The 19,673-nt window shown below is 38.7% G+C and overlaps 1 protein-coding gene across 1 annotated transcript in view; it reads left to right on the forward strand.

Moving 5' to 3' along the window:
- The window catches only part of XRCC5 (X-ray repair cross complementing 5), a 58,892-nt gene that overhangs the window by 5,166 nt on the left and 34,053 nt on the right, over positions 1-19,673 (forward strand). The window contains exons 5-11 of the mRNA XM_005154070.3: positions 1,479-1,601; positions 4,453-4,641; positions 8,058-8,172; positions 9,818-9,956; positions 15,302-15,414; positions 18,409-18,471; positions 19,147-19,284. Of these exons, the coding sequence (XP_005154127.2) occupies positions 1,479-1,601; positions 4,453-4,641; positions 8,058-8,172; positions 9,818-9,956; positions 15,302-15,414; positions 18,409-18,471; positions 19,147-19,284 (880 nt within the window). The remainder of the gene's footprint in view (positions 1-1,478; positions 1,602-4,452; positions 4,642-8,057; positions 8,173-9,817; positions 9,957-15,301; positions 15,415-18,408; positions 18,472-19,146; positions 19,285-19,673) is intronic.

Raw genomic sequence — 19,673 nt, forward strand, 5'->3', positions numbered from 1 at the left:
AAGCCTTTTACAGAATTCTGACCTTGCACTTTGGAGCTGATCTCATTTCTTGTCAGTATTTATTTCCAGTATTGTATAAATATGAAAAATGCTTTCAAAACAAACAAACTAAACCAAAACACATTAAAACCAAACCACTCTACAGGAGTCTGTCCCTGAAGAATCCACAGGAGACATGTAGCTTCTCTTAAGAGCTGTCTGATGCCACTAGAAACTTTGCAGTGGATTTATTAATACTTATTAATACAAAGAATATTAATACTAAGTCACAAAGACTTCACTAAGTGTCACATCTTGTGTGATCCGTTTTCAAAAAACATAAATTCATATGTTTAAAGTGCATAGAAAAGGGCTACCAAATTTATGGTATGGCATACCTTACAAAAAAGAGATGAAGAGCAGAACTAGAAAGATTTGTTCAGCCTAGCAAATTAAAGACTCTTGGAAATAAACTGGCTTTTTGTAAATATGCAAGCTTGGGAGTTAAATGTGCAGTAGAAAAAAACACTTTAAGCTGAAAGAAAATGTTGGCACAAGCGTTACAAAGTTGTCAGCGAAGGTACTTAAACTGGCAATATACTATTTCTAACACTTGGTGAACTGATGGTCCAAGGAAAGGAAGATACTCTTATTTCTTCTCAAAACAGAGATTTGAATGTGCTGTTAAAGATATTGTATGATCTAATTGTGAATGCAGAAGACTAGACTTAGTGATGTAGTTTGTATTTTTATGAATAAAATCTAATCAGCATAGAAAGCTGTATCAATTTAATGGCTGAAACTGAGTTGTGAGTTAAATCACTGTATTTATAACAGTATAACCTTGAATACCTATGGAGCAACTGCTTTTGTTATCCTGTGGGTAAGTTGCATGTATGCATCAAGCCCTTTGATATGGGGTTTAACACCAGTTGAGGAAATATTATCAGTTAAAAATTTGAGAAAATCACCCTTATGCTTAAATATCCAGAAAAGCTGTATCAGTTTAACTGAACTCTGTTCTGTGGCTGGCAGCTGATGCTTACTGTTACTACTTCTTAGCATGTTAAATAGGCTTTATATTCCATCTTATCCAATGAATTTACTAAATTAGCTTACTAAAATGGAATCCCCACCAACAATAGTAATTTAAAAATGCATTTTCCATTTTCATAAGGACATACAGCTGCAAAGGAAATATCCAGTATAATCAATAAAGCACCTAACATTTTATTAGTATTTTGTCGTCAGTGATGAAAATGGGCTGAACTCCATTCATTTAGATGTAGTTAGTGACTTACCCAGTCACAGGGCTAGTCTTCAATTTCAGAAGATAGGAGTGAGTAGGGGGAATCATACAAAGGTAAAAACTTACTGTAAGTATAACAACCAGTGACAGGACAACTTCTACCAAGTAGGTTTGTTTGTAGCAAAGAATTAGAAAAAGGCCTTATAGATTGTATTTCCTATATATGTAAAAGTTCTTTTTGTATTTCAAGAGGAAAGAAATATGAGAAGAGACATATTGAACTGTTTACAGACCTTTGTAGTCCTGTCAGTGAGGATCAGCTGGAAATTATCATTGCCAATTTGAAGAAAACAGGAATTTCACTTCAGTTTTTGTAAGTATGGAAGTGGCAGTTACACATTATGCCTTTTTTTTTTCCAAGGGAAATGTTTATTCTTTCTTAATAATGATCTTGAAGAAGCGGATGATCTGTTGGTGTATTGTTTCTATAAGGGTGTACCAGTATATAATAGGATTAAGTACTTCTATCAATTACATATGCCATGAATTGCAGTTATGAACCAAGTCCCTTTTGTTAAGTGGTGTGCAAATACATGCTAAGGTGATGGGTTCTTGTTCAGTTAGAGCCAAAGTAAAAAATGGGTGACAAAAGAGCTATAAAAGCAGAAAAGTGGGAAACAATGAGCCAGAAATAGAAACAGTAACAGAAACTTGGAAACAGTAGTTTTGTCACAGCAGCAGCCTAGATCCTTTTAGATAAGGTAGTTACTGGGAAGAAATAAAGAGGTAGCGTTGCAGATGTTTATAACCTGATTCTGGTGTCAGTAGAAAAGCAAGTCTGAAGAGATAATCACAGTGATGGACTTGGAAAATGGAAGTGATATCTTAAGTGTTATGACAGGAATCCCTTGACTGTATAGGTATAGGCATTTTTTCTGAAGAATCAGTGATGGTGCTGAGATCTGTATTAGATGTTGCACATGATGGTAACATAGGAAGCTATAAGCCTTCTAGTAGGAGTTATTTAAAAGCAAGGTTTTGTGTGAACGTTAATGTTTGCTGCTTATAACAAACAATTTCACAGGAGGAAGTTAAAGCCACAGTCTTACTTCTCTCCATTTTAATATTTACTTTCACTTAGGTCCAGCATTCTGTAAGGAACAATGTTAAGAATTTGATGAATTCATTAAAACCATTTGCAGACCCATCTGCAAGATAACAGAGGGGTTAGATAGGAAAAAGTGATTAAAAATCATGGGCTGATCCTACACCAAAAAATTCTTTTTTGCTTGTGCTTTGGAGAGGCTGAGTGTAAAACTGTCAGACTACTCTCAGGTTCTCTCTACACAGTAAAAGAAGGTATGCTTGCAACATGCCTTGACATGCCCTTCTAGCTTATTGAGCTCTTGTTGATGCTGGAGGCAGTGTGACAACACCATGAATCTGAGTACATCACACAGCTACCTTTTCTCCACACCTGTAGTTTGCTATGCAGACTAGCATCTCTAACAGCACAAGTTAACTTTGCAGTTTTATTCTGTGAAATTTCTGATACATCTTTACGTTTTTTTTCCTGTAATGCGGCAAAGGAAAAGCCCTGTGGCTAATAGGAGCATCAGAGAAGTTTTGCTGTTATAGCAATAGCTGCAAATTTATACCCTGTCTCCCAGGCATACCAGCAGATGATGCTTTGAGAAATACATGTGCAAATGTGAAATACTCAGAACAGTGGTTTAAAAATAATGTTTCGCTAAAGCTTGTCCTTTTGTTGTCACCCATGCTTATATCTCTTATACCCTGTTTATTGATTAGATTGTAACTTGTGACAGATGGTTGGTCTTCCTCCCTGTTGCCAAGTGCATGCTGAGCACTGTATAGCTTTGGGTATTATACCATTCTCATCACATGAGTCTCTAAGCACTGCATGATGAAAGTAATCTTACTTTTGTGTATCAGAGGTTTGAAGCTTTTTGCTTTCCTAACAGCTTTAAAATACAGTTTCTCTATTTGTCAGTGGATGCTGCTTCCTAAAAAGGCACCAAACACTTTGTTGAAGTTTGATCTTTAATTCTGCTAAATGTGACACTGTTGTGCATATTGTTAGCTGATTATTATACGTTGCTTCACAGATAGGTTTAGTGAGGACTAATGAGGAGAAAGTATGGTAGAGATCTGTAGGCTGCTTTCTTGAAAACATAATACAAAGCCAGATTTCTTTTACTTTGTGGAAATGTGGTAAAAGGTGTCATGTGGTTAATTCAAAATTGGATTAGATGAAAGATTATTTAAAAAATCTGCAGGCATTGTCAGGAGCACAGAGTAGAAGATCTTACTCGTCTCTTTTCTGTGATTATTACACTTTGTTAGCTCTGTGTTATTTTGAAGAGCAGCAGAGTCATTTTATCTATAACCCCTGGCTAAATTTTTAAATCTGATTCTTAAATGCAGAGAAGAGTGTCATCTTCGGTCAGAAATTCACCTAGTGTGTAAGCTATTAAAATCTCAAAGAGTAACATATATTCGAGAAATAGCTAGCAGTTCCACTGCAGAGAAAGTCCTGTTTGCTGACATTTGGAGCCTATACAGAATCACAAGCCTGGAGTGGCTTTTAACAAGTCATCTAGAGCAATCCTGTACTTCAGACAGGATCATTTGTGTGTATGTCATTACTGAGTGGTGTTTGTCTAATCTTTATAAGTGTTTCCAGTGATGGAGACTTTTCTGTCTCCTCAGGGAGCTGGTTTTAGAGATTATGGTTTGAAATATCTGTATCAGTTTTTTGAATATCTGCCTGGTTCCATGATGTGATTTGAGTGCAAGCTGAGTATGTAAGGCCAGTTATTCCCTTCCCCTCTGCAACAGCAGACATATTTAAGACTGTCTTGCCCTCTGACTCCCTTCTCTATGGGCTTTATTTTGTTCAGTCTTTTTCATAGCTATTTTCTAATCGGCATTGTCTGTACCACCTAATCCCTTCCCATATGTGGACATCTTTATTGTTGTATGATGCCCAGAACTAGTGCAGCACCCTGGTGAAGATGTTACCAATGCCAAGTAGACTTGAAATACTACTTAATGTGTTTCACGAGCCATGTGGCTCTTTATATATCTGACAGCAGCTAGATAGAAACTGTTGATCCTGACACAATTTTTGGTTTTGTTATTTTAATTAAGAAGAAAGTAAAAATTATCTGCTTCTGCTTGTATTCTGCTTGTATTCTTAGTCTGCCATTTCCAGTAGATGTTGATGATGGAGGTGGAGATACAAGTGCCAGTGTATATTCTCATATTCACAGAAACCCTTTTCCAAGAAAGGGTTTAACTGAGCAACAGAAGGAAGGCATTGATGTGGTGAGGAAACTGATGCATACATTGGATGAAGAAGGAGGGCTGGAAGAAATTTATACTTTCAGGTAAACTTGGCTAATCCTCTTTATCATACTTTAAATTTACTTTCTGATTTCTTCCCCAAAGGATGAAATTAATTAAATAATCAGTCACTTGAAACCCAGTTTCACTGAATAACTTATTGTACACACAGTACTTTTCAAACAGCTTTTTCTGTCCTTCATAATGGACAGAAAAGCTTACAGATTTCAGTAGAAAAATGAATTTTCTATCTCTGTATTTAAAGAAAAAGAAATACATTTTCTTCCACCTGTGGAATTTGGATAAATTTTGGTGGATTTTGGAGATAATGTTTCTATAAATGAGATTGCAGAAGCATGTTTTGGAAAGAACATTTGCATTTAATGGTAGCCTTTGTTCTTTTAGCTCACTAGTTTATCGAACTCCCACTAATGTTTTGAGTAATCATAGAATCATAGAATAGTTAGGGCTGGAAAGGACCTTAAGATCCTCTATCTCCAACCCCCCTGCAATGGGCAGGGACACCTCCCACTAAACCATGCCATGCAAGGCTCTGTCCAACCCGGCCTTGAACAACACCAGGGATGGAGCATTTACAACTTCCCTGGGCAACCTGTTCCAGTGCCTCACCACCCTATCGGTAAAGAATTTCTTTCTTATATCCAGTCTAAACTTGCCCTGTTTTAAGTTTTAACCCATTACCCCTTGTCCTATCACTACAGTCCCTAATGAATAGTCCCTCCCCAGCATCCCTGTAGGCCCCCTTCAGGTACTGGAAGGCTGCTATGAGGTTCCCACGCAACCTTCTCTTCTTGCTGAGCAGCCCCAACTTTCTCAGCCCATCTTCATACAGGAGGTGCTTCAGTCCCCTGATCATCCTTGTGGCCCTCCTCTGGACTTGTTCCAACAGTTTCATGTCCTTTGTAATGTTGTTTGTTGAATCATAAAATGATTAGGGTTGGAAAGGACCTTAAGATCATCTAGTTCCCTGGTCTTTAATCAGAGACTACTGTGCTGTTGTGCCAAACAATATACTATTTTAGAGGCATTCCTAAATGCAGGAATTGAAAGATGGGTTTTCACTTCAACTTTCCCCAGTGAAAAATGCAAATATATGTTTGTGTCTGAAAAACTGTAGTTAATGATATATCCAACACTTTTCCATGTAGGTATTGTCTCAGTTCAGAAAGAAGCAAAATGCATCTGTGTGCTTTATAGAAGTCTGATGTTACTGTTTTAGTAATTCTGTTCTACAATTATGGAGTGTCATCTTTTAGATAATGTGTTTTTCAGGAATCTTAGTAAACCATAACTGTAATGTGATTATCAAGTGTAATGTTTAGATGAGGTTTGTACCTGAAGGTTTGCATGTTATTATTCGTAATTTTATTTGTGGGGTTTCCTTCCCTCACCCTGCCTAACTGATCTGCTTTGCATCTCAGCAGCCAGTTAAACTGTTATTTTGCATTAGTGTGGATTAGTGAAGAAAAATGTATCACTGTGTATGTACTTCATGTTAGGCAACATGGGAGTCAGTCTGCAGAAGAAAGCAGGCTTTGTCAGTTGTCAAAAGGCCACATGGAAAAGCAGTATCTTTCTGGGCCCATTTATCCATTAGGATAATCCATATGCATGAAGCTACTACATGGCTTGTCACCTTCTTTATATTTTTTTTTTAATCACAGGTCCATGCTACTGTGTAGGCTGTCTTTGTGCGATTCTTTCAGGGAAAATCCTAAATCTTTAGATAAATCGGCTAATAGATTAAAACTTTAGTTGTTTAAGAATATGTGGGATTTTAGATGCACTTAAGTTACTTATCAAGGTTTACGAAAATAGCTTTGCAAATCTGTCATGATAATTTACCAGCGAGGGTACACTTTCTGTTTCCCTATATTCATTATTCCTGCTGGTAAAAATATTTCCACTCTTGTGAAAATAAATTAGTCATGCCAAGAAAGTAAGTGAGCAAATTTTGTTTTTTAGAAAGGGTTTGATATTCTGACTGTTGGACAGGAGGTACTTCTGCTTTTGGGGGAAGGGATTGGAGAGCAGAGACAAGACATTTTTTAAAAGCACAAGTTGAAATTGCATTTGGTAGGGTTTTATTGGCTACGTCTTTGATAAGATGGAGCATTTTTCTTCTGTGAATGTAAGGAATTAAAAGGGCAGAGTTCATAAATTGAGCTTAAATGACATATTTAGGCATTTGACACTTGTTTGATTTCCACACAAATTCTTGAATGTATGTTGAATACTTTTACTGATATCGTAACAGATTCATTTAAAAAATCCTATATTAATGTCTCTATTGCTTCATTTCCGTAAGGAAAAAACAAAATACAATGTGGACTTGTGAAAAGTGTTCAACGCTGTCCCGCATGACATCCTTGTCTCTAAATTGGAGAGACATCAATTTGATAGGTGGACCACTCGTGGCTAAAGAACTGGCTGGATGGCCACTTGCAAAGAGTTGTGATCAGTGGCTCAATGTCCATCTAGAGACTAGCAATGAGTGGTGTCCCTCAGGGATGGGTGTTGGGACACTGTACTGATTTTTCAGGTGTTAATCCTAATTTCTGCCAGACAAGTGATTTACTGAGGAGAAAGGTAGGTTTTGGGTTTTATCATCATGTGCAAAAGAGCAGGTCTGCACCATTTTATCTTTGCTTCTTCATGCAATAAAAAAAAAATTGCTTTCTCTGCATTGCAATATTACAGCAAAATAGCTGATATGGTTTGTATAAAACTGGAAGCTGTTCTGGGGTGCAAGCCTATTTGATTTCACAGTAATATAAGTTACAGTAGATTTTTAATTTTTGGACTCCACAGCTTAAAGTTGTGCAATGAACTTAACACTTTTTAGTATAAAATCATTACAGTTCCTTTTTTTTTTTTGTCTTTATAAACTTGTGTATATGCTGCTTATGCTAGAAACATTGAAAGGAACTTGTTTCACTCTAGCAGAATGCCCTGAAAATAATGAGTTCATTAGTACTGTATAAAAAACAAAGTGTCAAAAGTTAATTACCACACATACAAAATCCTGTTAATTGAAACTGGATTCTTTATTTCTTCACCTCCACTGCAGAAAACATTTTGCCACTTAGGGGGCTTTTTCTAATTTGGGTTTTTCAAATAGCTACATACCCTAATTGGGTGAACAAAGATAATTGTAAACCGCTTAATAAGCAGTTGTGTGATTTCATACTGTCTTTAAGCACTGATGTCACACCATGGTTAAGGCTTGCAATGTGAATAATCTGCTGTACCACCTCTTTTTTTCGTTCTCTTTTCCGGACAATACTTAATGACAAGATTATTCATACAGTTTATTTTCTAGTGCTCTGTGCAGTCTTAAGTTAAAACGATTGGACTCCTGCATCTCCTTGAAGAGAGTGTATTGTCTGTAATATTTTATTACAGTTTACCAGAGTTCATTTCTGTTTTCCTGATTTAGAGAAAGCCTGGAGCATCTTTCAATGTTTAAGAAAATAGAAAGAAGACCTATGGCTTGGCCCTGCCAGCTCACTATTGGTTCTAATTTGTCCATAAGGATTGTGGCCTACAAATCAGTAAGTTCATAAAATCGTATGTTTTAGTGTATTTTGGCATCAAGTTAGGTGCAGCTGCAAGTTTTTTCTTTAAAGCCAAGAAAATAAAAGATAAAACAACATCTGAAATAATTATGGCAGAGATTTTATGTGTGTACATGCCGGTACATCTGAAACTGTGGTTCCCACAGCAACTCTAACTTCACCATATTGTACACATGTTAAAGAACTAAAATTCACGATGTACAGAAATAGAAGTAATTGCTATCTACACTGTGACACTTAATGGTGTTGAGGTTGATGAACCTAATTAAGAATGCTGCAAGTGTAAAGCTTTCCATTTGGCATAAGTGATATGTCTGCAGCTCAATAAGACTTAATATATGATTCTTAAGCTCTAGGCACGAGAGGAATTATGCACATGTGTATGTAAAATGGTGGGCCTAAATGTTTTACCAGCTATTGTTTCAAATCACATCTGTTGTTACTTCAGACTTGGAAAAATGGTGTACTTTTTCAGCTTGTTTGCTTTATACTCTTTGGCAGAGCTTGTGCATAGTCTGTTTCCTTTACAGTTTATGTGGGTCCTTCGCACAGTGCCAGGAAGAAGTAAGCGTATTTAAACACAGAAAATGTACAAGATTCCAGTTACTGAATACTTAATGGGTAACTATGTAGTGTGGCAGCATTGATGGATGTGTTGAAATGTAGATTACTTGGTTTGTATTTGAACCCAAGACCAAGAATCTGGCCAATGTCACAATGTTTCTGGAAGATGTATTGTGAAGTTGCAAAATATCTGATTTCTGAGAGACAGGTGTACTAGCCTTGAAAGAGATCTTATTTATTTATGCTTATTTATTTTTACTGGGATATTTTGACAGATCTGTACAAATATGAGTTAAGAGCCCTCTCATGAAGGTCTTTATTGTGTGTAAATTAAGCTTGGGAGAGTGAACAACGTGAACTGAGTGAGTAGCCCAAAGGTCATACAGCAGTTGGGTCAGAGCTAGGAATATGTGATACCTGTGGACATCTGTTTTTTCTGTTTTCTGGGCAGTTTTTAATTTTTCTTCTAATTCACTAAATAAACAATTAATTTCACGAAAGTAGTGATTAAAAAAAAAAATTTCTTTCCCTGTAGTTGGGAAGCATTCACTCATTGCAGACATTTATTTCTTCTTTCCTATCCCAGTCCTGTTATGCAGCTGGGATCTTTTCCTGCCTTTTGGGGAAGTTCCAGTAATATATGGTATTTTTATCCTGAGGTGTAGTAAGCCTGATGCAAAACTTGGGCAAACAGGCTGAATAAGCATTGAATTTTCTTGCATCTTTAACATATATCTGTTTTTTTGTCTAAATGTTTATATAAGTGGAGGTAAAATACAGATCAAGTTACATGCTATCCTGTGACTAAAAGACTTTCACAAATGACTTAGCGTATTACTTTAATGAGTAATCAAGGCAAATATGGTACAGTTCAGGTGCTAGGTCACGAGCAGATCAATCTGTGCTGAAAGCACTGTGTCAGCAGTCAGAGATGCGTATTTGAGGCTGTCATTAGTTCCTTATTGGCAAAATAATGCAACACTTGGTCTTAGAATTTTTTGCATGTTTTTGTAAGCAGTCTGAAAGATGTTCCTTTTCTTTGAATTTTGATATAAAGGTCACAGAAGAGAAGGTGAAAAAAGTTTGGACAATTGTGGATGCTAAAACCCTCAGAAAAGATGATGTGCGGAGAGAAACTGTTTACTGCTTGAATGATGATGATGAGACAGAGGTTCAGAAAGATGATACTATTCAAGGTATGACTTTTTTTATGTGCACCCTGAAGACAAACCATGATAAATAGGAAAAGCCTCACACTCGCAGGCCCTTGTTCCCATGGGGGACTTCAACCACCCTGACATCTGTTGGGGTGATGGTACGGTCCAGCACAAGCAATCCAGGAGGCTTCTTAATTGTGTGGAAGACAATTTCCTTCTGCAAGCAATAAAGGAGCTGACAAGGAGAGGTGCCGTGCTTGACCTTGTGCTCACCAACAGGGAAGGGCTGGTTGGAAATGTGACGCTCCAGGGCAGCCTTGGTTGCAGCGATCACGAGATGGTCGAGTTTGAGATCCTCAGGACAGTGAGAAGAAGCTCACTGCCCTGGACTTCAAGAGAGCAGACTTTGGGGTCTTCAGGAACCTGCTTAGCAAGGTTCCATGGGATATAGCCCTAGAGGGCAGGGGGGACCAAGACTGGTGGCTGATATTCAAGGATCACCTGCTACACGCTCAGGAGTGTTGCATCCCGACTAGAAGGAAGTGCAGCAGGAGGGCCAGGAGACCTCCATGGATGGATAAGGAGCTGCTGAGAAAATTCACAGGAAAAAAGAGGCTTATGAAAGGTGGAAGCAAGGACAGGTGCCCTGGGATGAATACAAGGATGTTGTCTGGGAAAATAGGTACCAGGTTAGGAAAGCTAAGGCCCAGTTAGAATTAAACTTGGCTAGGGATGTTAAGGATAACAGGAAGAGATTCTATAGGTATGTAGCGAATAAAAGACAGACTAGGGACAATGTAGGCCCCCTCTGAGAGCTTTTGGGAGAACTGGCTACACAGGACTTGGAGAAGGCTGAGGTTCTGAATGGCTTCTTTACCATGGTCTTCACTGTCAAAGGCTCTGACCGCAGGACCCAAGTCTTGGAAGGCAGATGCAGGGACTGTGAAAACGAAGACCTTGGGCCCACTGTAGGAGATGATCTGGTTCGAGACCATCTTAAGAACCTGAATGTACACAAGTCCATGGGACCTGATGAAATCCATCCGCGGGTCCTGAAGGAGCTGGCGAATGAAGCTGCAAAGCCACTGGCCATCATATTTGAAAAATTATGGCAGTCAGGTGAAGTTCCTGACGACTGGAAAAAGGGAAATATAACCCCCATTTTCAAGAAGGGGAAAATGGATGATTTGGGGAATTACAGACCAGTCAGTCTCACCTCTGTGCCTGGCAAAATCTTGGAGCAGATTCTCTTGGAAGGCATGCTAGGGCACATGAAAAACAACAAAGTGCTTGATGACATCCAGCATGGCTTTACTAGGGGAAAATCCTGCCTGACCAATTTGGTGGCCTTCTATGACGGGGCTACAAAAGTGATGGACAGGGGTGGAGCAGTTGACGTCATCTACCTGGACTTGTGCAAAGCGTTTGACACTGTCCCACATGACATCCTTGTCTCTAAATTGGAGTGTCATCAATTTGATAGGTGGAGCACTCGGTGGATAAAGAACTGGCTGGATGGTCGCACTCAAAGAGTTGTAGTCAACGGTTCAGTGTCTGGCTGGAGACCAGTAACAAGTGGTGTCCCTCAGGGATCGGTGTTGGGACAGGTCTTCTTTAACATCTTTGTCAGTGACATGGACAGTGGGATTGAGTGTGCCTCAGCAAGTTTGTCAATGACACCAAGCTGTGTGGTTCTGTTGATACTCTAGAGGGAAGGAATGCCATCCAGAGGGACCTTGACACGCTTGTGAGGTGGGCTGATGCCAACCTCATGAAGTTTAACCATGCCAAGTGCAAGGTCCTACACCTGGGTCGGAGCAATCCCAGGCACAGCTACAGGTTGGGCAAAAAGGAAATTCATGGTAGTCCTGCGGAGAAGGACTTGGGGTTGTTAGTCAATGAGAAAATGAACATGAGCCAGTAGTGTGCACTCACAGCCCAGAAAGCCAGCCATATCCTGGGCTGCATCAAAAGAAGCATAATCTGCAGGTCGAAGGAGGTGATCGTGCTCCTCTTCTCTGCTCTTGTGAGACCTCACTTGGAGTATTGTATGCAGTTCTGGTGTCCTCAACATAAAAAGGACATGGAACTGTTGGAACAAGTCCAGAGGAGGGCCACGAGGACGATCAGGGGACTGGAGCACCTCCCATATGAAGACAGGCTGGGAAAGTTGGGGCTGTTCAAACTTGAAAAGAGAAGGCTGCGTGGAGACCTCATAGCAGCCTTCCAGTATCTGAAGGGGGCCTACAGGGATGCTGGGGAGGGACTCTTCATTAGGGACTGTAGTGATAGGACAAGGGGTAATGGGTTAAAACTTAAACAGGGGAAGTTTAGATTGGATATAAGAAAGAAATTCTTTACCGATAGGGTGTTGAGGCACTGGAATGTGTTGCCCAAGAAAGGTGTGAATGCTCCATCCCTGGCAGTGTTCAAGACCAGGTTGGATGAAGCCTTGGGTGATACGGTTTAGTGTGAGGTGTCCCTGCCCATGGCAGGGGGGTTGGAACTAGATGATCTTGAGGTCCTTTCCAATCCTAACTAGTCTATGATTCTGTAATGGCTTGTGCTCTTAAATCACCTAAACATCTTTCAGTTTTATACTTTGAAGCCTTCCTGTGATCTTAGAATATAAGCTCTGTGAGCTGATGGAACACAGACACGGTTATGTGAGACTTTGTCTTCAGGTATTTTTAAAATTCCTGGTTTTGCCAGTAATAGGAATAACAATAATAATACCACGAGGTAGAACTTGGAAGGTACTACAGCTATATTCTCTGGAGGACCATACCTCACTTCTGTATTGAGTAGTGCTGCTACCTTTATTCTGTTTTCAGGTCTTCAGTTGTACTGATTACATGTATACTTTCATAACACTTTCTTTTCTAGATAACCAGCTGCTCTAGCTACTCTGAAATTGGGAAGATGAAACCATTATTTCCTTCATGGATGCACTTTGGAAAACAGCCAAGCATAGTTTGATGACACCTCTCTATATATTTTCTTTAAACGGCTTTATGAAAGAGATTGCTTCTTGAGCAGCATTAAGGAAATTGAGAACTAAAAATTTCAGCATGTTTCAGCTTTCTAATTTTTCAACATGTGGTGTTGAGAGGCAAATTGCTTTGGGTTTACTTCTCATCCCTTTTTCCGATCCTTCTTCTCATACCTGCTCTTCCTTGCCTGCTCTGTCCTCAGTGGCAGTAGAGGAGGACGTAAAATTGTGAGCGTACAACAGGATTGAAAGAGAAAAGTTAGTGGAGGGATCTAGAGAAAAGAAAAGGCAAATGCTGAGAACCAGAATGTTTGGTGCATGCTCCATCCCTGGCAGTGTTCAAGGCCAGGTTGGACAGAGTCTTGGGTGGCATGGTTTACTGGCAAGTGTCCCTGGCCATGGCAGGGGGGTTGGAACTAGATGATCTTAAGGTCCTTTCCAACCCTAACTATTCTATGATTCTATGATTAAAGGAAGGTTTAGTGTTCAAGAGTCTATTAATTTTGTTTCTTAAATTCTGTAATAGGTTCATTCCAAGGTAGTGTTATGAAGAATACTTCTTTTATAACCTTCAGCTTGTTTCAGAGCAGATATAATTCCATAGAAGATGAAGGCCCCAGGAGAGTATGAAATGCTCTAGTTTAAAAAAACTGAGTTAAGCAAATATATTTACATTTTTGGGGCTTGTATGGATATATTTTATTATTATTTTTTTCTTTCTTCTGCTGTTTTTATCCCACACAAGTGCAAGTGTATTAACTATAAAGGGCAGAACTATTGAGATAGCAGTGTAGAAAGTGATCTCAAATGGGTAAATTTAAAAATTAAGGTCAATACTGTATTTTTTTTTATTATTTAACATCTTTCAGTTGTAGCAATCATAGGTGTCTTGCAGCAGTAGCAGGTAAATATGTCCCAGTGACTGTGATGGTTTTTTTGTTTCTTTAAGCAGAAATGATAGGTAAGCAGTAGTAGTCTGTTTATTTTTTATAACTTCAAAACTTGTAATAAAATAAAAAAAAATTCCACTTTTTATATTACATGTAGTTTGAAGCATTTGTGGCCATTCTCTGCTGCTGCCTGACAGCCTAAGTTGAGTGGATGTGGGATAGTAGTAAAAAGAAGTGATGAATAGCTCAATGTGAACAAAGAGATCAAAGATTTCTCTATCAGTGAACTTTCTGAAAATTCCGTAATTAGACAATATTTTGCGTTTGAAGCACCGGTGCCGCGGAATGGACTCAGTCAGAGATCAATATGATCAGACAAAAAGCCATTTATTGCAAAGCATTAACTCCTTATATACTATTGCTTACACACACCTACAGCAATTTGGCATATCATGACTGGGTATTTGTCTTGAAGATGCTTAGGGACTAACATATAATTGGTTAAGCACAGGTGTGAGAACTTGACCTTGAAACCTTGCCAACAGTCCACAGTTCTCATAAGTCAGTGAATTCCAGCTTCTTCTTATCTTGCTTGCTTAAGCTTCCTTGGGCCTCTCATGGCCTTGCTATATCTTTCAGAGTTATTCAGAGTTCATGTACCAAATATCCATTCTCCTGTGAGAGCACTGTCTCCACACACCTGTACTGAAATTCCATTCATTCTGCATGTGTGCTTACTTTTCAGTTTCCAGGAAAATCTATCTGCATATAGTTTTTCATCCAGGGATTTACCTCTATTCCTTTTGCTTTCTTTGCACCTGAGGATATTGTCCCTAGTCTGTTATAGTATAAATAAAGTGATCGTGTTACATACAGGGAGGATATTGGAGCCTGAGGTGTCAGAATAAGCAGTTGGAACAGATGATAGATCTGAGAACCTAAGAGCTTCCTGTTTTGTGGAGGTATCCCTGCCATGTAAGGCATGGGAAGTAAAACACAAATACATACAGAGACCACTTCTGCATACAACCTATACCTTTGTGTATGAAGGTGTATCTATCTCACTTCCACTGTTAACATATTTTGTTTTCTGGATCTCTTTGGTTTCCTGTCCATGCTCTGTGGTATGTTTGGATTTTTCTCTGTTACGTTTGCAAGGAGTGTTGCTGTCTACTTGCTGAAATCTGTTCTCATTTGCTTAAATCTATTCTACAAGTGTAACTTTGTTGGGCAAGATGTTCAGTTTCCTTATTTTCTGCTCTCTACGAGGGTAGCTGTAATACATAAAACAATGCACAAGGAGTGCAACTGCTGTTCATGAAGTACAAAATGTTTCTTTCTATGGGTGTGTGGTTTTTTTGTTAACAGGGAAAGTAATTTGATGAGTGTGTGTGGAATGTAGCTGTGGGACATGCATGATTGATAAAATATTCAGAGAGCTAATTTTGGTGTTAGAGTTGTAGGGCCATATGCTTACCAGATGCTCTTGTCTTATTCTCCAGGGTTTCGCTATGGGAGTGATATAGTTCCTTTCTCCAAGGAGGATGAAGAGCAAATGAAATACAAAACAGAAGCAAAATGTTTTTCTGTTTTGGGATTCAGCAGGTCCTCTCAGGTACAGTACTAAACTTGTTCCCATTCAACTACCTGGGTTGTTCAAACAATGGATTTCAGTTTGAATTCACTGAAATTGTGATGTTGTACTCTGTTCCAGTGTTAGGAGTGGGGCATCTGCAATCATGTATACAGGAGTGATTTGACTTTGTCATTCCAGTACATGTAAACAGTATGTAGTCTTGTGAGGACAGACATTCATAAATGTGGCCGTTGGGCCCTCAATTAAGTATGTACCACTGAACTCAGATCTCTGTGGAGACCAGTGGTATTGTAGTTTCATTTCATCTAATGAACTTAAATAGTGATGCCAGATCTGCAACAGAAGATGGTCTCTCTTCTGTTCAGATCATGCAATAGCCTTTTTGGGTTTTGTCCAGCCATGAGAGCTGAAGTCTCTGAATATTAAAGATATGTCACAGCCTGAGAACTGACTGGGTTTATTCTAATTTCCATGAGGACTAGTTTGTAAACTGTGACTTGCTTCTTGTTTCTACTATAATAAAACCTAAATGTAGCGAAGACTTCATGGAACTTAGATGAAGATAACATACAAAAGCTCTCCATATTTCAGCGAGATGCTTGGTGTTTATAAGCACTTATTTGTACTTGTGATATTAACTTTGCCATTCGTTTTAGCTGGAAGATGTAAGAAACTTACATTGAGCAAGTACCTTAATAAAAGCTATCCAGCACAAGGTGGTTTCGTGCAGAAAACCCAGGACTTGAGTATTTGGGAAGCCTTAAGCAAGGTCTTAAGAAAACCTTGAAGCAGAATATAGGAGGAGAAAGTACAGAGATGTGAGCACCAGTGTTTGCTAGTAATATTAAGCTGCTCCCACTCTTCTCCAGGATATTGCACAGGGTGACTGAAATTTTACTCTTGGAGTTCACTGCACCCAGTCCCCTTCACCACTCAAAACAGAAAGAAAATCATAGGGCAGCACTGCACCTTCTGTTCTGAAAGCTCTCAGTCCTCTTGTTGTTCTTTGAAATGTCCCGCTGTCTGAACAAAATAATACCCATGATGAAAGCTGAGGAATTGTTACCTTTACCAGGAAGGAGAGATGCTAATGGAATAGGTAGTATCTGTGGGAGCTTGCTCCCAAATGGATGTTACTAAACATATTTTTACTTTACAGTACAGGTGGCACAGAGACCCCTGCATGTTGCTAAGTATGCCCTTACATTATTGCCGTGTGGTGGTACAAAGGTGGTACTAACTTTTGTAGACATCAGCATAATAAAATTGTTGCAGAATTAAAATTGCACTGTTTAGATAATGATATCGGGAAATTTTCAACTGTGACTGGAATTTTCAAACCCCATGCTTTCCTTATGTTTTGGTTCTGGAATTCTGTTGTTTGGAATCATAATATTGACACTATGTTTTGTATTAAATTGTTTCTTAAAAAAACTTTGGGGAAAAGATTATTTATTATTAACTAGAGAAGCTGGAACAGCTTCAAATATATAATTAAAGAAGGAATAGAGCCACCTTATATTATTTTTCTGAGTTATTTACATCCCTCAGGAAAGAAGATCAGAGGCTGCTTAAACTTTGATTTTTAATTTATAAGTAATGCCATATAAATCAAGAAATAATACTTGAAAATATTACAAAGGGACCTTTTTTTTTTTCCCAAACACAAAAAGGTGTAGTGATACACACATCTGGTTATTTATACTATACTGGACATAAAATTTCCTCAGTTTCTAAAGACAGAGAAGCAAAGAATAATTGCAGGTAGAATAATTTGAGTTGAAAAATTGTGCAGTAATATTTTAAATACTTCTTCTTGGATACAAGTTGTCTCTGACTTCAAAAGCATTATGGTAATTTGATAAATAATGAAACTCCAGGTTAGTTTGCGACAGTAATTTGAAGAGATTTTTCTGTAACAAAGAAATGTAATTTTACCCAGTGTTCATAGTAATATGCAGTCTTAGTGACAGGTTTTCTCCTGTTACAGTGCTTCTCTGGGTGTCTCCCAGCCTCTGTGGTTCCAGCTATTCCAACAATAACCCTTGATGAAATTATTATTTATTTCTGGGGTGCGTGTGGCGTGGTTCAGCCATGTTCATAAGCAGCATAAACTCTGCCAGCGGAAGTGCTTCTTTGCCAGCACAGGCGCATATACTTCATGTTGCTGTTAAAGTTGCTTTCTTCATTAGGGATGTGGCTTTTTCAGCTCCTTTTTGTCGTATCTTTGCTAGGAAAATCTTATAGCATAGATGTGGTGTCAACTAGGTTTAGGCCTTTTATTAACTACTTTGGTTTTCCACACTGACTTTTGAATTACTACACTATTATTCAGACTGCTAACAGCTGCAGATGACGTAATCTTTTATTCCTGCTTGTAGATGAGCAGGAATACAGGCTGAGAAAGTTGGGGCTGTTCAGCAAGAAGAGAAGGTTGCATGGGAACCTCATAGCAGCCTTTCAGTATCTGAAGGGGACCTACAGGGATGCTGGGGAGGGACACTTCATTAGGGGCTGTAGTGATAGGACAAGGAGTAACGGGTTAATACTTAAACAGGGGAAGTTAGACTGGATATAAGGAAAAAATTCTTTACTGATAGGGTGGGGAGGCACGGGAATGGGTTGCCCAGGGAGGTTGTGAATGCTCCATCCCTGGTGGTGCTCAAGGCCAGGTTGGACAGAGCCTTGGGTGACATGATTTAGTGTGAGGTGTCCCTGCCCATGGCAGGGGGGTTGGAGATAGAGGATCTTAAGGTCCTTTCCAGCTCTAACTATTTTATGATTCTGTGACAATGAAGGTACGAGAGTGTCAAGTTGAATATGACTGAATATCCATATTGAGTGATAAATGGAGATACGAAGCATACGCAAGGCTTTAACTTATATGCACAGTCATGAAATTTTGTGGCTTCTCACTTGAGTAATGTTAGTTGTTTCATAATTTCATTGGTCCAGTTGCATTGCTGACATTTTCTTTAGATCAGGCTAACTCTTGGCCGTTTGAATCTATAGATCCAGAGGCATTGCTACATGGGCAACCAGGTTTTGAAGGTCTTTGCAGCAAAAGATGATGAGGTAAGATGAACTGGAGTTTAATGCTGAGGGTGTTTTGCTGTGGAACAGTGAAGAATAGCAGTGGCACTTGAGATTGCCCTGTCTTTCTGTGTTAATAAAGCACATAGTTCTAATGCAGGTTAGGTAGATCTTGTTCCATTGCCCATTAGGATGAAAAGAAGTTGGATTGGACCCATGAATAATGAGAAACTGTAAATACTGTGCTTGTGCAAGAGCATTTGGAACCTAGAATTGGTGCTTAAGTCCATTCACATCCAGAGCAACAGTAAGCTCTGTCACTGTGTTGTTCAGACCAGACCTCCAAATTATTTTAAAAATCAGAGATAAAAACCTCACTGTATGGTGCTATGATGTGTTCCTTTAAGGGTGTCTTCCCTCTCTTTCTCTCTCTCCTGTAATACTTCTGAGAGCTCTTCACACCTAGTGAAAAAGGTGGAATGTGCTACATCTAAAGTTTGCTCAGCTTTGAATTGATACACTGTCATGATGAGATTTGACCTTTCTGCTTCTTCATTTTTTGAACATGAAAAACGCTTGTGTTGAAGTTATAGCTGAAATGGGAACTAGTCTTGGGTAAATCAGTGCAGTAGAGTTCACTGTGAATGATGTATTTCAGCAGGCTAATGACAGCTTGCAGGACTGTGTGGGTTTTTTTATTTTTTTTTTGCCTTCCAGAATGCAGCAGTTGCTTTTTCTGCCCTTGTTCATGCATTGGATGAGTTGAAAGTAGTAGCTGTAGTACGTTATGCTTATGATAGAAGAAGCAACCCACAAATTGGAGCAGCTTTTCCATATATTAAGGATGCATATGAGGTAATTTTTCACTCTTACCTTTCTGTAAAGATCTTCCATACTGATGCTTTGCAAATACCAATTAATAAATTATCATATTTGAACCATATGCAGTGTTTTGTAATAACCGGAAAAAAACCAATGTGACTTTTCAGTCATAGTACCAACTGTTAGGGCAAAGAGGTAATAAAATGTAAGAAAATTCCCTAGAAAAAATACATGGAAAAATAATGGAATATGCTTCCACTAGTATCCTCTATATTACAGGTTTAAGTGATACTGATTTTTGTTTCAATTACATAGTAATAATTTAATTTTATTATCCTGGAACTCTCAAAATTTCTGATATCTAAAACCAGTATAATCCCATAGTTATGTAATGAGTTGCCACTGGTTTTTTTGCTGTGTGA

This window comes from Melopsittacus undulatus, chromosome 4 (genome assembly GCF_012275295.1).
Source record: "Melopsittacus undulatus isolate bMelUnd1 chromosome 4, bMelUnd1.mat.Z, whole genome shotgun sequence".
Lineage (NCBI taxonomy): Eukaryota > Metazoa > Chordata > Aves > Psittaciformes > Psittaculidae > Melopsittacus > Melopsittacus undulatus.